An 18,411-nucleotide genomic window follows, 5' to 3' on the forward strand; every position below is an offset into this window, starting at 1 on the left:
ATATATGCACACATAATACGTACGTAATTTAAAAATAATTATTTAATTATTTCAAACACATATTAATACGTTCTTAAATGATAATATTTAAATTAAAAACTTTAAAATATATTTAAAAAAAATCTTATTGTATATGCATTATTATAATTGGTTAATACAACCAATTGGATTCAACCAATCAGAGCTATTTCTACTTGATGATGATTGGATATTGTCAGCGCGCTCATGTAACTCACTTTTGGAAATGCACAACTGCAATACGCTACTACAAAGGAAAGATCTATCTTTAAAAAGAAGGTTCTCGTTGAGTTTATGGTCGTATAGTAATCATTATTTTATAACACGTGAGGTTGTGGTTGTTCGAATTTTTTATTAAAAGATGGCTTTACACGTACCAAAAGCACCGGGCGTTGCCCAAATGTTAAAAGACGGTGCTCGTGTAAGTATATATTAATCGATTTATCAAAATTCAATGTTGTATTACAAATTACTATAGTCAAAAATGCGATGAAAGTAATGTCGATACCGCCATCGACGTCATTACCTTTTATAGACATTCCTCGTACTAGATTTACACATGATTATAAGAGATTATAAAATTCATAAATACGTTATATAGTTACTTTTTAATGCCTACAATATATCGTATTTATATTACTTAACAATTTATTTATAATTTGTAAATTCAAATAAACATTAAGTTTCACTTACAATTAATAATTGTAGAATTCTGTATATTTTGCAGTCATTAATTGTGTACAAATCTTTTTAATGATTATAGTAATAGCATAATATTCATTACAAAACCTATTTTTGTTACCAAAAAAATTTTACAAATTTGCTTTTTTAACAGTATTTCTCCGGGTTAGAAGAAGCAGTATATAGAAACATAGCTGCTTGCAAACAGTTTGCACAAACAGTGAGAACTGCATATGGTCCAAATGGCATGAATAAAATGATTATTAATCATATTGAAAAATTATTTGTCACTAATGATGCAGCTACAATTATTAATGAATTAGAAGTAGAGCATCCTGCTGCAAAATTGTTAGTTCTTGCATCTAAAATGCAAGAAGCAGAAGCTGGAGATGGTACAAACTTTGTTATCATATTTGCCGGTGCTTTACTTGAAGCTGCAGAAGAACTTCTTCGTTTGGTATTAAATTATATATAATGAAAATTTTATGAAGTATTTTTTATTAAATTTTATATTAAAAAATAAGTTATATTTTTTAATAGGGTATAACTACATCCGAAATAGTGGAAGGTTATGAAGGAGCATTAGAAAAAGCATTAGAAATTCTTCCTACTTTGGTTGTTCATGAAATAAAAGATCATCAGAATGAAGAAGAAATGAAAGTTGGAATCAAAACATCTATAATGAGCAAACAATATGGAAATGAAGACCTTCTGGCGTCTCTTGTTAGCAAAGCATGTGTATCTATTTTACCTGAAAAAACTACATTTAATGTAGACAATGTACGTGTCTGTAAAATACTTGGAGGTGGTTTAACATCCTCTCAAGTAGTAAATGGAATGGTATTTAAACGTCAAGTAGAAGGAGATGTAACCAAACAGTCCAATGCTAAGATTGCTGTTTATACTTGCCCTGTTGATATCACACAAACAGAAACTAAGGGAACAGTATTAATAAAGACAGCAGATGAATTGATGCAATTTTCACGTGGAGAAGAATCATTATTAGAAACACAAATAAAAGCAATTGCAGCTACTGGAGCTACAGTTGTAGTATCAGGTGGAAAATTTGGTGACATGGCTCTTCATTATATGATTAAGTACAATTTAATGGCTGTCCGTATACCTAGTAAATTCGACATTAGACGGTTATCAAAAACTGTTGGAGCTACAGCTCTTTCGAAGTTAGTTGCACCATCGAAAGAAGAATTGGGATATGCTGATTCTGTTTATATTGACGAATTAGGGGACACTATAGTAGTGATCTTTAGATTGGATGGAAACGATAGTCGCGTTAGCACTATACTTGTTAGAGGGTCTACAGAAAATTATATGGATGATATTGAACGAGCAATAGACGACGGCGTTAATACTTTTAAAGGAATTACAAGAGATGGCAGATTTCTTCCTGGTGCTGGTGCTACTGAAATTGAGCTGGCTTCACATCTTGCTTCTTATGCTGATACTTTACCAGGGTTAGCGCAATATGCAGCACATAGATTTGCTACAGCTTTGGAAGTTTTTCCAAAAACTTTAGCAGAAAATAGTGGTAATCATGCATCTGAATTACTCTCTAAATTGTATGCTGCGCATAAAGAGGGTAAAAAAACTTACGGATTTGATATCGAAGTTAGTAATATTCTTAACTATATTTCTAAATGCACTTCATTTTGTTAGTAAAAATTAATTAATATTGATATTATAGGGTGAAGGTACTGCTCTTGTGGACACAGTTAAAGTAGGAATTTTAGATTTATTCCTTACCAAGCAGTGGGCTCTTAAGTATGCAGTGGAAGTTGCTTGTACTGTGCTTAAAGTTGATCAAATTATTATGGCAAAGCGTGCTGGAGGTCCAAAAGCACCACCTGGTGGAACTCGTGATGACGAAGAATAATAATTGGTATCAAATCTAATTCATATTTTCCATTGTCTATTCACAGATGTATTATAAGATGGATTTATGCAAAAGTAGAAATTTACAATTATAAAAATTGACTTGAGTTCATCCTTTTTTCTTTTTTATACTTTGTTTAATATTTACTTTTTTCAATTGTTCTAAAATTTCATTGGAATATATAATGTATTTATATAAAAATTCGTTCTTTTACATTTGTTACAATATTTCATTGAGCAACATTTATTTTTAAATTTATCTGTTAACTGATTGTGAACAGAGAAACGATAAATCAATTGTATTCAAATGCCAATATCTTTAAAAAATATAATTGTATCATTAATCTCATGTCATTTTCACTTCAAGAATTTATTATTTCTTGAAAGCTCAGAGATTTCACTCACAAACATTAACGTTTATATGGTTTTGTATTTTCATTCCGCATTTACATTCGCTTGATTCTAGTGATGTATGGATAAAATATTTAATAAAATTATATAAGCTAATATTCCAATTCTATTTTTTATTTTTATATTTTAATCTAAAAAAATTTATTTTTAATTTTATTTCTGTAAGTTTTATTCCTCAATAATGCGAATATGCAAAAACATTCATCTAAAAAATTTGTCATTATTATTTCATGGAATGCATTTAATATTTAACTTTTTATAGACATTTTTGTAAGGTTTAAAAATATTATAAAGATTTCATTTGTTGCATCAGTTCTTCTAAGCTTGGACCAGATGTATTTGCTATTTCATTTTGAGAATTAGTTGGTTGTACAGATATGGTATAAGCCTGTTTTAAACCGGTATTAACTAACTGAGCATTTTCTTCTTCTTGCTGTTCATATTCCTCTACTAAGGAGATTCCTGTTAAAAGATTATATCATTAAACAATTAACTATATTATAAATATTATATATTTATACAGTGCTGATAATAAATTTTATTATATACCCCATTCATTGTCTTCGTGCAAAGGTTTTGTATCACTAACTTCTTCAACAGGCTTTTCAACTTTTGGTTTTGCCTGATATTCTTGTTGTCTTTGTCTGCAATAATTATCTTCACAATTTGGATTTGGCTTTAATACCATTGTTGGAAAAAAATCTTGCAATGCATTATAACCTAAATAATATGTTACATCTCCAAAGCGAAGTAAAAATTTCAGAGTATTCTGTACCAAAAAGCCTGCTACTATACCCATAGTTGTGGGTAAGGATGCAGCACATACACCATCTCTCTTTAAAGTTTTTTCATCAATATTTGATGCAACAACCAAAGGTGGTGCGCACTAAAAATGAATGAATTAAAAAAAGTGAAGAATAGATTTATAAATTATATGAAGTATCATACAGCAAAGCAAGCTGTCTCTCCTGGTATAAGAAATTGAATATGTCCAGAGACCGCATTTTCTGAAACTCCGCTTTCAAACCACAACTGATTGAGTTCATTACAAGCAGTGTTTATTGCCATACGTGCTTCAAAATTATCGACACAACTTAAAACTAAGTCCACAGGGCCATTCATTAAGCTTGATGTACTAAAATTCATATTACAAAATAAAATTACTCTGCAATAAATGCGTTTCATATATAATAATCAAAATTTTATATATATGTGTATATACCTTATCGTAATCATAAAATCTTGAAAGTTATCTACAGTTGTAATATTATAATTATGTGATTCAATTTCTACATCAGGATTAATATATTGTAAAGTCTTGGCAGCAGCTTCTACCTTACTCTGTCCTGCTTGATATGGTTGAAAAAATAATCTATTCATATTTGCTAATTCCACTTTGTCATAATCAAAAAGAATTAGCTAAAATATATCATACTTTTATACAAATATAATAAAAAGACAAAGATATGGTATAATCTGATAATATTGAAGTAACACTACACATATCCAAAATAATTTTTCTGCTAACCTTTCCTATACCACATCTTGTTAACATCTCTGCAGCTACACTACCAACTCCTCCAACCCCAACAATAGCTACTGTTTTTTGTCGTATATCTTCATAATTATTAACAATACCCATACGTTTTAATGCCATTAGACGACTATAAAATATAAAATTATAAATATATTTTATTTTAACCTATATATGCCGACTATAAAATTATAAATATATTTTATTTTATCCTATATATGTTTTATATAACAAAATAAAACAAAATAAAAGGATATATTTATTAATTTATTATTTAAATACCTGTAGGGGTTAGAATCTATAACTTCACCAGACATATGTTCAATCTTTTCGCGTGCAGTAATTGCATTTCTACATCTCTCCTTTTGCAATTCCTCTTCGAGCTCTGCAATTCTTTTCTGTAATTCTTCCATTGTTCCTGTTATACAAAAATATTAAATTACTTAAATTATTTTAAAGTTTTAACAGAACACACTTGTCAAAATCAAACCACACAATAAATGATAATTACCCATGAGGCAGTGTCTATTGAAAGGAACTAGGAATGACTAACAGTGCCATCTAGCGGCGGAAACGAGTAATACAAATCTCAATCTTACTTTCCTGTAAATAAGTAAGATATTTATTTGACCAACTATCACTAAAAATATTTTTTAAAATAAGAGACATGTATTGAGTTATAAGAAATATTATTTATTTATATTATAATACTTTGTAATATTCTTAATGCAATATTATTAGTGTATTAATTAAGTTCGTACATTATTCATTAAGCATGGATCAATATAAAATATTAATGTTGGATATATTTATGAGAAAATGTAATGATAATTATAAACAATATTTTGTATTTTTAAAGTTTCTCTTTATCTTTCACATATTAAGAACTATTATTATCGGTTGTGAATTACTGATTCCATACAAACAATTATCGTTATTTTCTATAAAGTAGTATTTAAATGATAAATTGAGATTTATACTAGGTATAGAAAATCTTTATAAAACAAGTAGATTTACAATCACTATGCTTTTAACATAAAAACAACGCGTTTTTAAAAAGAACATAATAATCGAAATATTCTCTATGAATTAATTAAACGAAAATAAATGTGTTTGCATATTTGAATAAGCATGAGATTAATATAGATATTAATAATAAGATCAAAAACACAACTTAATAAATTAGTATGAAATTCGGCACCATATCAACAGAGATTGCACGAATAATTTTGATTAGCATTGTTATATATACGTATAGCAATAATACGATCTCACATACATTTGAATTTATTTCTTACTTAATTTATAGTTTTCAATTAATTACTGTATACATGTATATGTACCTTCTTGTTGAGTAAATACTACAAGTTATTTTGCAGAATATCTACTTGTTCCTACTAGTAAAAAAATATATTTCAGAACTAATTCTTAATTAATTAATAACTTAATCATACTTCATTATTATCAGACAACAACAAACAGATATTAAATCAATAGTATTAAAGCTATTTCCTAAGATTCCAATATTTATGTATAAAAATGCGGAGAAATATTATATTACAAAACTATTATAATATCCGCTGTGTGCACATCTACACCGCAATCTGTGTGTGTGAGTGTGTGTGCGTGTACGCGCGCGTATATAAATTTTTTATTCAAGTCTTTATGTTTTAATAAATATTCGTTTATAATTTATTACTCGGTGATACATAGAATATATATACATATATACATACATACATATACATATATATATATATATATATATATATATATATTACGTACCTAAAAAATATATATAAAGAGAGATTAAATAATAGATTTATCAAACGTACGGAACAAATAGGACAGAAAAAACCTTAGAAAAACATTAACGATAAATCATTTTTCAAAAAGCATTATCGTTTTCATGATTATTTTCAGTGGATTCTTTCTTCGCAGCTATAAGATTTTCCCATTGAGCGATGAGAGTACTTCGACGTCGTGGATTCGGCTAAAAATAATTTCACTTGAAACACAAATTAAACTTATATGACGATACTTCTCTTACCTCTGATACAATATTAATTTCATAATAATTGAATTGATTTCGTTTTTAAGTAAAAACAAAACAAAGTGTATTTTACGATCTCAGCAATATTTTTAAAGAGCAATGAAAGTAACCGATTCTCGGTAATAGATAAGAATATTGATTAGATAAAGATTAGATGTGTATGAGCGTTAAAACTTTATAAAAATCATGGTAAATTCGTATGATGATGAATCAATGAAAATTTTCGGGAAAGTAAGACAAATAAAATAATTATACCTTATGTTTGCCTTTGTTTTCTCTTTCTATTTCATCTTCGTTTAACGTATTAGATGATGCTCCGCTTCTTAAGGAGCCTGTACCATCGTAGATATCGGAATCATTATCATTACCGATGTCTAAGAGATTCGGTTGAGATTTTGCTAACATTTGAGAACGCATTAATCTACAAAAAAAAAAAAAGAAATCAAGAAATATCAATTCTTGTATATTACACGTATACGTAAGGTATTAAAAGATAAGAAAAGAAGTATCCTAACAACTCATTCATAATTTGCATCACTGTATGCCCTCCATTGTACGCTCTCATTCTCTTATTTCTTTTTCTCTTATTATTATTAACAAATATTATAGCCGATTGCTTACCTAAGTTCATTTTCTCGTTCCTTCATCTCGTGCAATTCTTTTTGAATTTTTTCTTCGACAGGTACGTAACCCTTCCTAACAGGAGGTTTTTTAGGCTCATCGTCTGGCTCGAGTTGTATTTTCAAACTACGATTAAAAGCTTTTACGCTTATAGGATTAAGTGCAATGGTAGGTACAGTGGTAGACGAAGTTATAAGATCATTAGGTGTTGTATTAGATTTATAAATCTTTCCTCTTGTTGCTAGAAACCTATGCATCAATCCTTTCTGGCTAGGTGCTGTAGCAAAACGTAAAGGTCTCGTTGTTGAATTTGAAGATATCACACCGTTCGTCATTTTTGGTAGAGTAGATTGCGTCGAAGGGACAAGATTAACAGCTTCGAGAATCTGCGGCGTTGACGTCGCCCTCTTCAATTTACTCGATGCCAAAGCTTGAGGCATACGTCTCACCTAAATTCATCAAATATCAACATACATATTTTAAAATCATTATTTTACGCTTTCATTCGTTAGTCACGCGTCCGTTAAATACTAAATAATCTTAGTACTGAGTTAGTCTAAGTTTATTACATGAATTCATTCTTAAAGATTCGTTAGTTCTGTTCTACTTGTTAGACTCTATAGATTCTTTACTTATGAGAGATTTACCTTTCAATTGGTGGATGACTTTATTTAAAAATTAGCGAATTAGATATTTCTATGTGTTCTAACATGATATATATATATATAATTTGTAATTGTTAACAATACATGGGATTAAACGTGGATTGAAATTCCAATGAAAAATCTAATCTGAGTGATTCTCGTATTAGGAAGAAAGCACGTATAAAGCGTGCAAAGGATGCACATTTTGGATCCTTATAAGTATCACACGATCGACGTGCTCACTTTCCTTCGACGTTGAGCGACCTTGAGCTCGACCACCTTCGTATGCACCAAGATATCTCTCTCTCTTTCTCCCTTAGATATACCCACCTTGGAATCCACTGTCTCGTGCGACGTGGTTTTAATGCTACCCACGTTTCGTAGCTCGTGCTCCCTCTCCGTGACCTCTTCGATCTCCTTTTGTATTCTGTCTGTTGCCTTTTTTAACTGCTCCAATCTATGCTCCGCCTAAAAACGAGATTATCTTCGTTACATTATAATTTTATGACAACATTTTTATCTTTTAAATATTTTATCGCTTCGAATGTTTCTCAGACCATTTCTCTGTGTTTTATAAGATTATTTCATTAGATCATGATATTTTTACAACAACAAATAATTACGAATATCCAATTTTTTTGTATTATTTTACGTGTTACAAAGTAATCAAAATTGTTAAAGCGAATATGTAATATAAAACTCATGACCTATCTGCGATTTGTTAATAAAGCGAGGAGAGCCAACGAATACAATGATTTATCCCATGACCTTTAACTTCTTCAAGAAAAGTAAGCAAAGAAAGGAAAAGAACTGACATTAATCGACAAAAAGAAAGGTAACGGCGAAATACCTGGAATACCAAACGACCATAGTGCTACCGATCTTGATGCTAACGGGAAGTGAATTCCAAAAAACAGGTTGTGTGTTCAGTAGCAATATGATCGGGCTTGATCATCCAGGTTTCTGTCCTTATTGTAATTAAAAAGAAAAAAAAAGAAGAAGAAGAGTGAGAGAGAGAGAGAGAGAGAGAGAGAGAAAAGAAAAAACTATGCAACGATATTGATCTTTTTGATTAAATCTTTATATCGGTGAAAACACGTGCTCTCGTATGTGACTCAAATCTATGAATCATTTCGAATATTTCACATCGATCTATCGATAAATCGATCTTTTTTGATTTCTAAGAAAAGTCAAAGATTAGATGTCACTTTCTTTCTTATTTTCTCTTTCTTTTTTTTATCGAAACTCACTTCAAATGATAATTAAATGAGTATATACGACTTTTTTATTGATGTATAAATGTAAAAAAAAAAAAAAGGAAACTGCAAATCCTTCTCGAACAACTTCCGCGTAGGAACTAAAATATTTATCCAATTTGTAAGTTCCTCTCTCTCTACTCTACTCCACGGATTTTACCCAAGCAGCTGCACTCGAGCGGCACTCAGGAATGCCGCTCGCAGAAAACTAACAGCGACTGCTGTGCTTCGATGTAACGTGCCGGCTGAACCGTAAGCCGGTTGGTTGCTTCCTTTCTAAAAAAAATGGGCCACGGATCTTCCTGACTTGTCTTATTGCCGCCTTTCCGACAGCTTCCGATCAAGAAAACTCATTTTCTCTTTATTTAGAAGAAAAAAGAAGCACCGATACATTTTCTTTTTGAAATTTTCTATGCATTCTCGAACGCAAAACAATACAAAATCTTGTTTATTTCTAAATATGAGTCTACTTTCACAGATAATCAATGACGATATGACTTTATCGCACGGATAGTATGGCTATGAAATAATTATAGTAATAATCACTAATGTAATGAATATTTCAAATGATCTTATGTAGAATCTTTTTATTGACTACTATAAAACACTCGACACACATATCGTTATTTAGTCGAGTCGATTAGGAAAGTTTGAGAGAAGATGAATTTTACGATCTCCATAAATTTTTCTTTCATTTTAGTTTCAAATATATCTGTTATTATACCAAAGAAAAAAATTGGATGAAAGAGATGAGGGATCTAATGATCAAACAAAAGTATCACAGGTGTTTCTCAACGTAATAGTATACCAGCTTCACAGAAACATCTGTTGCTTTGGAAGCAAGTGTTCTGTGAAAGATTCGTCTACTAAATTGTCCTAGATATATATATTCGGACTACTAAATAATTCTCTCATAAATTTGATTAACGGTTAATATTAAAAGAAATTTTTTTATAAAAAACTTTAAATTTGCGAAATCAAAAAGAGAAAGGAGGAGAATTTCTCTCTAAGAATATTTAATTTTTTTTTTTATAAATATTTTCAATATGAATAATTTGAATTATTAAAAAAAACTTTCTATTAATTTTTTTATTAACGATTCCACAAGAATATATGAGTATTCTTTTTTCTTTTTTAAAAGTCTTTTTATCGAGAGTAGATTAAAAAATTTCTAGCCTTAGCTAATTTGAATAGTAACTCGACTACCTTTTATCAAATGCTCATTTTTAGTACACATTACTAAAATAATAACAAAAATAACAATATTGAAATATTTTCAAAACGTTTCTACGATAATGTTTAAACATGACACATATATATTTGCAACTATAATTCTTGATTATCGGTATATACTAAAAGGATCTATGTTTGTTACGTTTTAGAGAGAGTTGTCTCTTATCGTTATATTATTAATGTTATATTTAGTATTGTATTATTTGTTAAATATATCCTGTTATCAATATATTATTATTTTTATGTTATTATAATTAATATAGTGCTTATAGTATTATACTAAAGGTATAATTGTATTATTAGGGTTTACAAACGTTATGTATACCAAGAAATTCGTTACATAGTAAATACATGTAAATACACGTGTAATAAATCGGATGATTCTATCTTAACTAGAATAGATCTTAAGTAGGAAACGTAACAATTCCTAGAAAATTTACTTATACTTCCTACATATATAGGAATATAAGAGTAAATGTATTTAATACGTACACATACGATGACGCACGTATGATCTTGTACGTGATTTTACTCATAATTTTCAACGATACTCTCTTATGCACTACATCAACGTTATCTTCATCAAATATTTATCTTTACAACGTGACGATTTTTATTTTGTGTTCTATTTATTTATTACTTATTATTTATAACAAAAATAATGAGAGAGAAAGAGAGAGAGAATACTTTATACGAATGGCTAATATATATATATATATATATATATATATATATATATATATATATACACGCGCGCAAAATTAACTTGTACACAATTGTATATGTTGGCAATGACAAATGCAGTTTTATCTTCGATTCGCTATCAACCAAAAAAATGTTTTTTAATTTAAGGCATAGAAGTTGAGTCAACGCATAATTTACCGATTGTGATGTAACGAACTTAAGAGGACGATGTAAAAATTTAAATAGTAAGAAAAAAAATAAAAAGTATGTATATATATATATATATATATGAAGATATGCACACGTACCTCCATTTTCATTGTTACCGTCGATGAGGCTTCGCCCAAACGATCAGGTAGAAACTAGAGCCTTTATCAGAATTGCCTTCTGATATAGAACACGTAGATTGTAAAAAAAAATTCTCTTTCAACTCTTTTATCAGATCGCAAGTGGCTGCGTGCGACGCCTCCTGCGATTATCATACCGCACGATTATACCTATATGGCGCGACAAAAATTTCAAAGATTGTAAAAGATTTTAAAAGGCGGAATAATTAAAAATTTTGGCAAATTTTTTACATATATAATTCAACAAATTTTTATAACACGTATGCGTGTATGTATATATGTATGAATTCACGTGGATCAAGAATTTACCGGAATGTTATTGACTTACCAAATCGATCGAGAAGATCTATCTCTATGATCCTAATGAAAATAAATTATTTCGATATATTAAGTATCGATCATTTTCACTTGTCCTATTGTCGTTGAATGAACTAATGTCACTTAATCGTTTATTCGCGTAAAAAACGTAGACGATACACGCGTCACGACGCGAGGTTATCGTCAAGCCACGACCGATCTCGGTACTCCGACTGCCATTTTACCTGCGTGACCTTGTTCTCGATCCGTTCTCCAAACAAAAGCAACACAGGGTCGAAGGCGGACCACATCGTATACGACTTGTACGATCATTTAACTTTATCTACAGTTTTCGATGTTACATAAGTTTGAACACAAAAAAATAATTGTTTGGTCGTTTGTTATTCAAATTTCGCACGTTTCTCATGCGATTATTTAAAAATGATTTTTAGTACCTTCTTTTTCTCTTCAATTTTTCTTAACGAATGTCTATTGTTTTTGACAAGTATTTTATATCGATATCAATAATCGTTTTATTAGAAATGTTGCAAGGAAAATATTGTTCACATTAATTTATTTCTATCTTAATTATAGCTGTCCGCTTATTAGAGACATGTTTGTTCGGGAAGCCTCGTGATGCCATCTATACTCTAATATCATAACCTTACCTTCAATTTAAAAAATCGAAGCTGCAGTCTCTCTATATACTGTTTATACTTTGCTTGAAAATTTGAGAGAAAGACTTATTTTATTATTATATATGACGCAATACTTGATAAATGATAAAGTAGTATAATTAAGGATTAATAAAATTTTTAATTGATTAATGTTCATATATATGGAGCACGTGCACACTTGCATATGATAACTAATGCCTGCGCTCAGATTTATTACGATTTTTGTTTAAATCGTACCATAAATAAGGATTTTAAATAAATATACAAAATGAATAAGTTACTATCAGTAGATACACTACGACATTTACTAAATTTTACTACAAAAGGATTTATAATCTTTTGATTCAAGTATTCGAGTCTCCATGAAGACGCAAAACTAAATGTAAAGTAGATTCTTTCTGAACGTTATAATCTGAAAGAGTCCTTCCATCTTCTAATTGTTTATCAGCAAAGATGACTCTTTGTTGATCAGGAGGAATCCCTTCTTTATCTTGTATTTTGGTCTTGATATTTTCTATCGTATCGGATGCTTCCACTTCTAATGTGATGGCCTTTCCTGTAAGAGTTTTTACAAAAATCTGCGTTTTTCCAACAAGGATAGGTAATAAGATTAGAATAGATTCCTTTCTTAATATTTTAATCTGAAAATGAAACAGAATTATCTAGAAATATTGGAAAAACGTATGAATTCATAATACAGTCGACGTTTATGTTTTTAGGTTACTGCGATGGCGATGTGAAATACATACAACTGCGCTTAAAAAGAAAAAAGAAAATAAATTTATATTAAAATTAAGATTATATATTATAAAAATAATGTTCTCCTTAACAAATAAGATCCGTATGTATAGAAATTATAATATTCTTTTATTTATGACAAAAGTAAGGAATGCTTATATATATTATTGATTATGACGAACAGAACAAAATTTTGATCTCAAAAGAATAATTACAAGAAAATATAATATATAATTACCTAAACAACACAACGAATTATGGATATAAAAATTAATTACAACTTACTCGAGACAATGTAGAATTATTAGTAAATTGCAACGAAATCAAATCACTCGAACGAAGGAACGAAAAGCTGCATATACCGCTAACGTCAAACTGCTCTCTATTGTAATCCATACTAGCGACATCTACAAGTTTTAGTTCAGATGGCGCTACAATCAAAAATTGATAGGGGTTCGTCAGGTTTACTACGATCGCGTTACTCGTCTTCGTAAATACATACTGTGATTTGTTTAAGGAAGTATCGAGATGAAAGTTTACTTCGATCGGTAGCTTTTTTTCGTCGGCAATCGAACGAGTTATAAGGTGTAACATTAATTTGTCCTAGACAATATTATCAATTTTTTCAAAGTCGTTGTCGTCCGGAGATTAACAAACTCGTGCGTATATTCGTTCCTTACGATCAGCTGACTTCCGGAAGTAATATATGTAAGGAGGAGCTGTTAATAAAAAGAGGATGAATCCTTTAAAGGAAATATTTTTACTAGAAAATAGAAATTTACTCAAATCCTAACAAATTATATAGTCTATGGTCCGATGTATATAGTTTTAAGTGGTCTCGTATAATTTCCAAATGAAATAATGTCAAAATAATGTCTCGTCTAATTGATGAATTACGATAGATTATAGGGACGTGAGGGTTCGTAGGTACGATCAACGCATTTACGATTCATCGAAATATTATTCATTATTTATCTATACTATCGTGTATATTCGCGTGTATTTTTTATGATTCGATGAATGAAACTTTGCTTTCTTCGTTTTCATATGAATTCCTGATATGCATTAGTAAGTAAATGAAAATTTTTATTGAACGTAAGGTAATTTAATTAATTACGTTTGGCTATGATGTGTAATATATTTCTTTGTACAGATCTATGCTACGACGATATTCCGTCGCATTTTTGTAATTAGCTGTTGTCGTTTGCAAGTACAAACGATACAATATGAATTCCAAAGAAGATGGAAAGATACAGGGAAAATCTGAAACAAGATTGGATGGTGGCTTACAAAAGGGTGATAATCAAACAACTGAACAGGGAAATAGGTTATCCAAAGCGACTAAAATACAAAATAAAGTATCAGATGAGCAGTTGAAATTGAATAATAACGTTAGTGAGAGTGATGTAAAGAGTGTATTACCTTCCAAATCTTCGATAGTGGTTTCTAATGGAACAAGCTTGATGCAAGCTACTACATCTAGTTGCAGTCATTCCTTAGAACAAGTCACTGTTTCCGACACACCAAATGCAAATTCATCTTCCACTTTTGTAAATACTACAAGTGTCATATCGCATATCGCAAACACTAACTCTGCAAGTCAATTGAAGCATAAGACTGTTGTATATGCAAATACTCTTAACTTGCCTAAGCCTCAAATGCACCTCAATCTATCTTCCAGTCAGTTGAATTGTCATCTGACTAATACAGTTGCACCAGTTTCTTATAGTTCTGTCAATGCATCGAATGCAAATACACATTTGAATACATCTATATCAAATTCGTCCACTATCTCTCAGCATTTATCTGGTATCTCTAGATCGAATGATGATACAGATATGAAAAATAATGTTGATTATGCGTCAGAAATAGAAAAATGTCCTTCTAAAGTTTCCTGCAGTTCAGATTCTAGCCCAGAAGCTGATCACGTATGTACCTCAAAATCTTATACATCTGCTAGCGTATTAAATAATATCGGAGGAAGTATAGGTTCAACTAGTCAAGGAACTTGTTGTTTTCTAAGACCTAATATTAATGGAAATAGAGAAGTTGCTGGACCAAGTGGTTTACAAAGAGTAAGTAATTGTACAAAGAGCAAGTAAAATTGAACAATAAGAAAATATACAATTATATTAAATCATATAATATTTCCTAGTGTTTTCAAAAAGATACAATCGACAGAAGAGACTCTAGTTCTGGAAATGAAGGAGACATGTCAGACGGAGAAGATTATTGTATTTATACATATAAAGGAAATGATAATATAGTTAATTTGGATCAGAAAGAGGAAGTAAATCAAGGCCAAGTTGTAGAGCATGAAATAGGACAGTGTCACAGTGGTAGGTCTAGTCCAGAGATGGACTTTCTAGAAATGGACTTTGATCCTGGACCTTCTTGCGAGCAGGTAACAAATTCAAATGTCAAGGAGAACTAGTTGATTTTAATATTGAAATATTTTTTTCTTTTTTCTTTTTTCTTTTTTTTCTCCTTATAGGATACAGGAGACAGTGACTTGGCTTCTATAAATGAAGACATACAAAATATAACATTAGATAATGCAGAGGCAGATCCTGTTTTAAATGATTTGAGTAGTGGTAAAGTTGTATCCAGACAAGGAATAGCAACCGTGCCTCAACATAATTCTCAAACTGGACAAAATGTTAGCCACACAGCTATTCAACAATGTTCTAACAATCGATCAACCAGTGAACAAACTTCCAAACAAAGTTATTCATCTCCTTGGATGCCAAGTACTAGCAGTGGAACTGGTAAACCAATAAAAAGAACTTGATGAGTCTTACTTTCCAAACAATGTTGTAACAATATGTTATTAAACAAAATTTAGGATGCCATTCTAATCTTCATGGAAGGACAGAATCTGTTGGATTTCACAGGAACTTAGGATGTCCTTTACGTGAATCTTATGGATATCACAATACAAGTGGTGACTTAATATCTCCTGGAGATAATCGAGATTCTGACTCAGAGTTATGGTCAGAGAGCTCTACTGTTTCCATACCAGGAAACTCAAATTTAAATTCAAGAAAAGTTAATCTTAGCTCTACTCTTTATCATCGAATGATGGCAAAAAAATTAATGCTTAATAAACAAACTGCTTTTAATCAAAGTGGCGATTCAAACTTGGTTTGTGCATTATTATTATTACCATTACTACGACTATTACTATTACTATTACTATTATTATTGTTATTATTACTATTATTAAAAATATTGTATAATATTCTTGAGTACATATATATATATATATATATATATATATATATATATATATATATATAAAATTATATTTTTAGGAAAATGAACTATGTAATGAACAAATTGATGGACTTCCACCGGTTGAGAAAGTAATGTTGTGGAGCGAGCAAGAGGCTACGGTTAAACAAGTCACTCAAATCGCAACTTCTGCATGTGGTGCTACTTCTGCCATCAATGCTTTGGTAAATTTTATATATCAGAATTACGTTAAACTATAAATATCTACATCGTGTCACTTACAAATGATGTATTTTTTTTAGTTGGCCTTGGATGTTTCCTTCTCTTTAGAAGTATTAGTAAAAGCTGTAGGTACTAGATTAAGAGATCTTGGTTCACCACTTCCACAATATTTAATGAGTAGATCGTTGGCTGGTTCAACTCATAAAGACATAGCAAAAGGAATATCGTTATCAACAAGTGGAGCAGTCATTACAAAATTTTTTTCCTTCTATCCTGAAAGAAAGGTTTCACTTTCTCACTGGTTACATTATTGGATTTCTAAAGGTACACGATTTGTTTTTATATTATATGTACATAATTGTTTGATTATTAAAAATTTGAGTATTATTTTTTAGGAGCTGCACCTATAGCTACATTAAACCTACAACATTGTGGCGAAGGTTCTGATATTCCAGATGCGTGGCATCATCAAATGATTTTTGGCGTAGGACAAGCAGGCATATATTTAACGAACCCTTTACAATGTTTACCAGAACAGGTTTGTTAATAAAATTAAAATTTGGGAGTTAATCAATTATAAATATATACTTATTATTTTACTTAATATTTTCAGCTTGTTTGGCATCAGCTTGTTAGTCCTAGTATTTTATTAGTGAGACGAGCTGATGTGTTGGCACGTTGGAATGCAAATACTGATTTAACACTTCTTGCAAAGATGGATCAGAAATGGAGGAAACTTAATGTTCTGGGTGAGTTCATATTTATTAGATCCCGCTTTTTATTTATTTTGATTTTCTAAAAATTAATAACTTGGTATATGTCCTCTCAAAATTTCTTTTTTTTGTAACAGGACAAGTTGTAAATATGATACGAGAAGCAATGAATCAGAGACAACAGCCTAATGTTACAACTATTGGTACAACTCATATTCGTATACCTGCATCTTACCAAGCAGGCATTACATTAGTTATGTGTGCTGATTCTGCAGCTGCTACTGAATTGTTACATGCTGAACAATTACCATTACTCTAGTCTTGTTGATCAAAATTAATAAAACCAGGCTGCCCTAATTTACTTGTAATAAATTTCATTAGCAGGCTGGTCCGCACAATGTTATTTACGATAGTTAATTTACTGTTTAAGCAGTTAGTGTCTCAGATCTAAAAAAAACTGGTTTACATTTTTGACATAAGAAATATTTGTATTCACAGAGAGTATATTATCAATTAAAATATATTTCAACAGAATTTTCATTTTTTATACAGCTGTATTCTTTGATTTTCAAGGAAAACAAAAGTATTGATGAAAACTATCGGAATTATAAATTATATCAGGATTTCTTAAATTTATCAGGATTCTACACTAAAAGTAATAGAGTAGGGCTTGAGCTAAGTTTATGTTATGTTAGAACTTTTACACTTGTATACCTATAAATTTAAAGCTTGTAGTTAATACTTATTAAGAACGTGTGATCTAGCGGCAGATCGAAGAAAGATTTTATGATGGTAAGTACCAGCTATCGCCGTCTACTGATCTGTATCTGAAATACATTAGGTAGATATATACTTCTTCTATATAAATAATGATAATATTATTTCTTTTTCTATCGTAAAAGTATCATTTTTATGCTTTATGTATATAGTAAGATTTTCAATCTTTGTACTTGTGTTTTATATGACCTGTTTCGATATTTTTAATTTGTTAAATTTTGAGTATTCTGAAACTTAAGAAACGTAACATTAACTTCTTAAAATTCTTTTATACTAAAATATGACATTAACTGAATTGAAAAATTCTTTTGAAAGACGATTGACAATAGAGAATCGCTGCTTTCATATACAAGAAGACAAATCAAATAATTTTTTCAGGTT

General features: G+C 30.0%; 5 protein-coding genes across 9 annotated transcripts; 2 read left to right on the forward strand and 3 right to left on the reverse strand.

The window, feature by feature from the left end:
* Window positions 1–271: 271 nt before the first annotated feature.
* Window positions 272–3,098, forward strand: LOC127070823 (T-complex protein 1 subunit theta). The gene is made up of 4 exons (XM_051009308.1): window positions 272–439; window positions 854–1,156; window positions 1,240–2,325; window positions 2,402–3,098. The coding sequence occupies exons 1-4, from the start codon at window positions 380–382 to the stop codon at window positions 2,588–2,590; spliced, it is 1,638 nt and encodes a 545-aa protein (XP_050865265.1). The 5' UTR covers window positions 272–379; the 3' UTR covers window positions 2,591–3,098.
* LOC127070827 (ubiquitin-like modifier-activating enzyme 5) lies at window positions 3,000–5,048 on the reverse strand. The gene is made up of 6 exons (XM_051009321.1): window positions 4,817–5,048; window positions 4,529–4,664; window positions 4,223–4,419; window positions 3,949–4,135; window positions 3,550–3,886; window positions 3,000–3,462 (listed from the first exon to the last, which is right to left on the reverse strand). The coding sequence occupies exons 1-6, from the start codon at window positions 4,945–4,947 to the stop codon at window positions 3,287–3,289; spliced, it is 1,164 nt and encodes a 387-aa protein (XP_050865278.1). The 5' UTR covers window positions 4,948–5,048; the 3' UTR covers window positions 3,000–3,286.
* A 327-nt stretch (window positions 5,049–5,375) lies between these two features.
* LOC127070829 (uncharacterized) lies at window positions 5,376–12,482 on the reverse strand. Of its 5 annotated transcripts, none has more exons than XM_051009324.1 (6): window positions 11,701–12,482; window positions 11,334–11,522; window positions 8,183–8,320; window positions 7,209–7,657; window positions 6,843–7,008; window positions 5,376–6,542 (listed from the first exon to the last, which is right to left on the reverse strand). In XM_051009324.1, the coding sequence occupies exons 2-6, from the start codon at window positions 11,343–11,345 to the stop codon at window positions 6,540–6,542; spliced, it is 768 nt and encodes a 255-aa protein (XP_050865281.1). In that variant the 5' UTR covers window positions 11,346–11,522; window positions 11,701–12,482; the 3' UTR covers window positions 5,376–6,539. The 5 variants fall into 5 exon arrangements, with proteins under 5 accessions (XP_050865281.1, XP_050865282.1, XP_050865284.1 ...); XM_051009323.1 differs by having other exon boundaries at window positions 5,405–6,527; XM_051009325.1 differs by lacking the exons at window positions 11,334–11,522; window positions 11,701–12,482 and adding an exon at window positions 9,269–10,036 and having other exon boundaries at window positions 5,402–6,527.
* Window positions 12,483–12,619: 137 nt separating this feature from the next.
* On the reverse strand, window positions 12,620–13,513 carry LOC127070834 (uncharacterized). Its single transcript, XM_051009336.1, has 2 exons — window positions 13,370–13,513; window positions 12,620–12,987 (listed from the first exon to the last, which is right to left on the reverse strand). The coding sequence occupies exons 1-2, from the start codon at window positions 13,478–13,480 to the stop codon at window positions 12,691–12,693; spliced, it is 408 nt and encodes a 135-aa protein (XP_050865293.1). The 5' UTR covers window positions 13,481–13,513; the 3' UTR covers window positions 12,620–12,690.
* Window positions 13,514–13,516: 3 nt separating this feature from the next.
* Window positions 13,517–17,787, forward strand: LOC127070821 (uncharacterized). The gene is made up of 10 exons (XM_051009302.1): window positions 13,517–14,152; window positions 14,238–15,159; window positions 15,240–15,488; window positions 15,579–15,852; window positions 15,930–16,228; window positions 16,399–16,542; window positions 16,621–16,864; window positions 16,936–17,078; window positions 17,154–17,289; window positions 17,391–17,787. The coding sequence occupies exons 2-10, from the start codon at window positions 14,311–14,313 to the stop codon at window positions 17,570–17,572; spliced, it is 2,520 nt and encodes an 839-aa protein (XP_050865259.1). The 5' UTR covers window positions 13,517–14,152; window positions 14,238–14,310; the 3' UTR covers window positions 17,573–17,787.
* The last annotated feature ends 624 nt before the right edge of the window (window positions 17,788–18,411 follow it).

This window comes from Vespula vulgaris, chromosome 19 (assembly GCF_905475345.1).
Source record: "Vespula vulgaris chromosome 19, iyVesVulg1.1, whole genome shotgun sequence".
In the NCBI taxonomy this organism is placed as follows: Eukaryota; Metazoa; Arthropoda; class Insecta; order Hymenoptera; family Vespidae; genus Vespula; species Vespula vulgaris.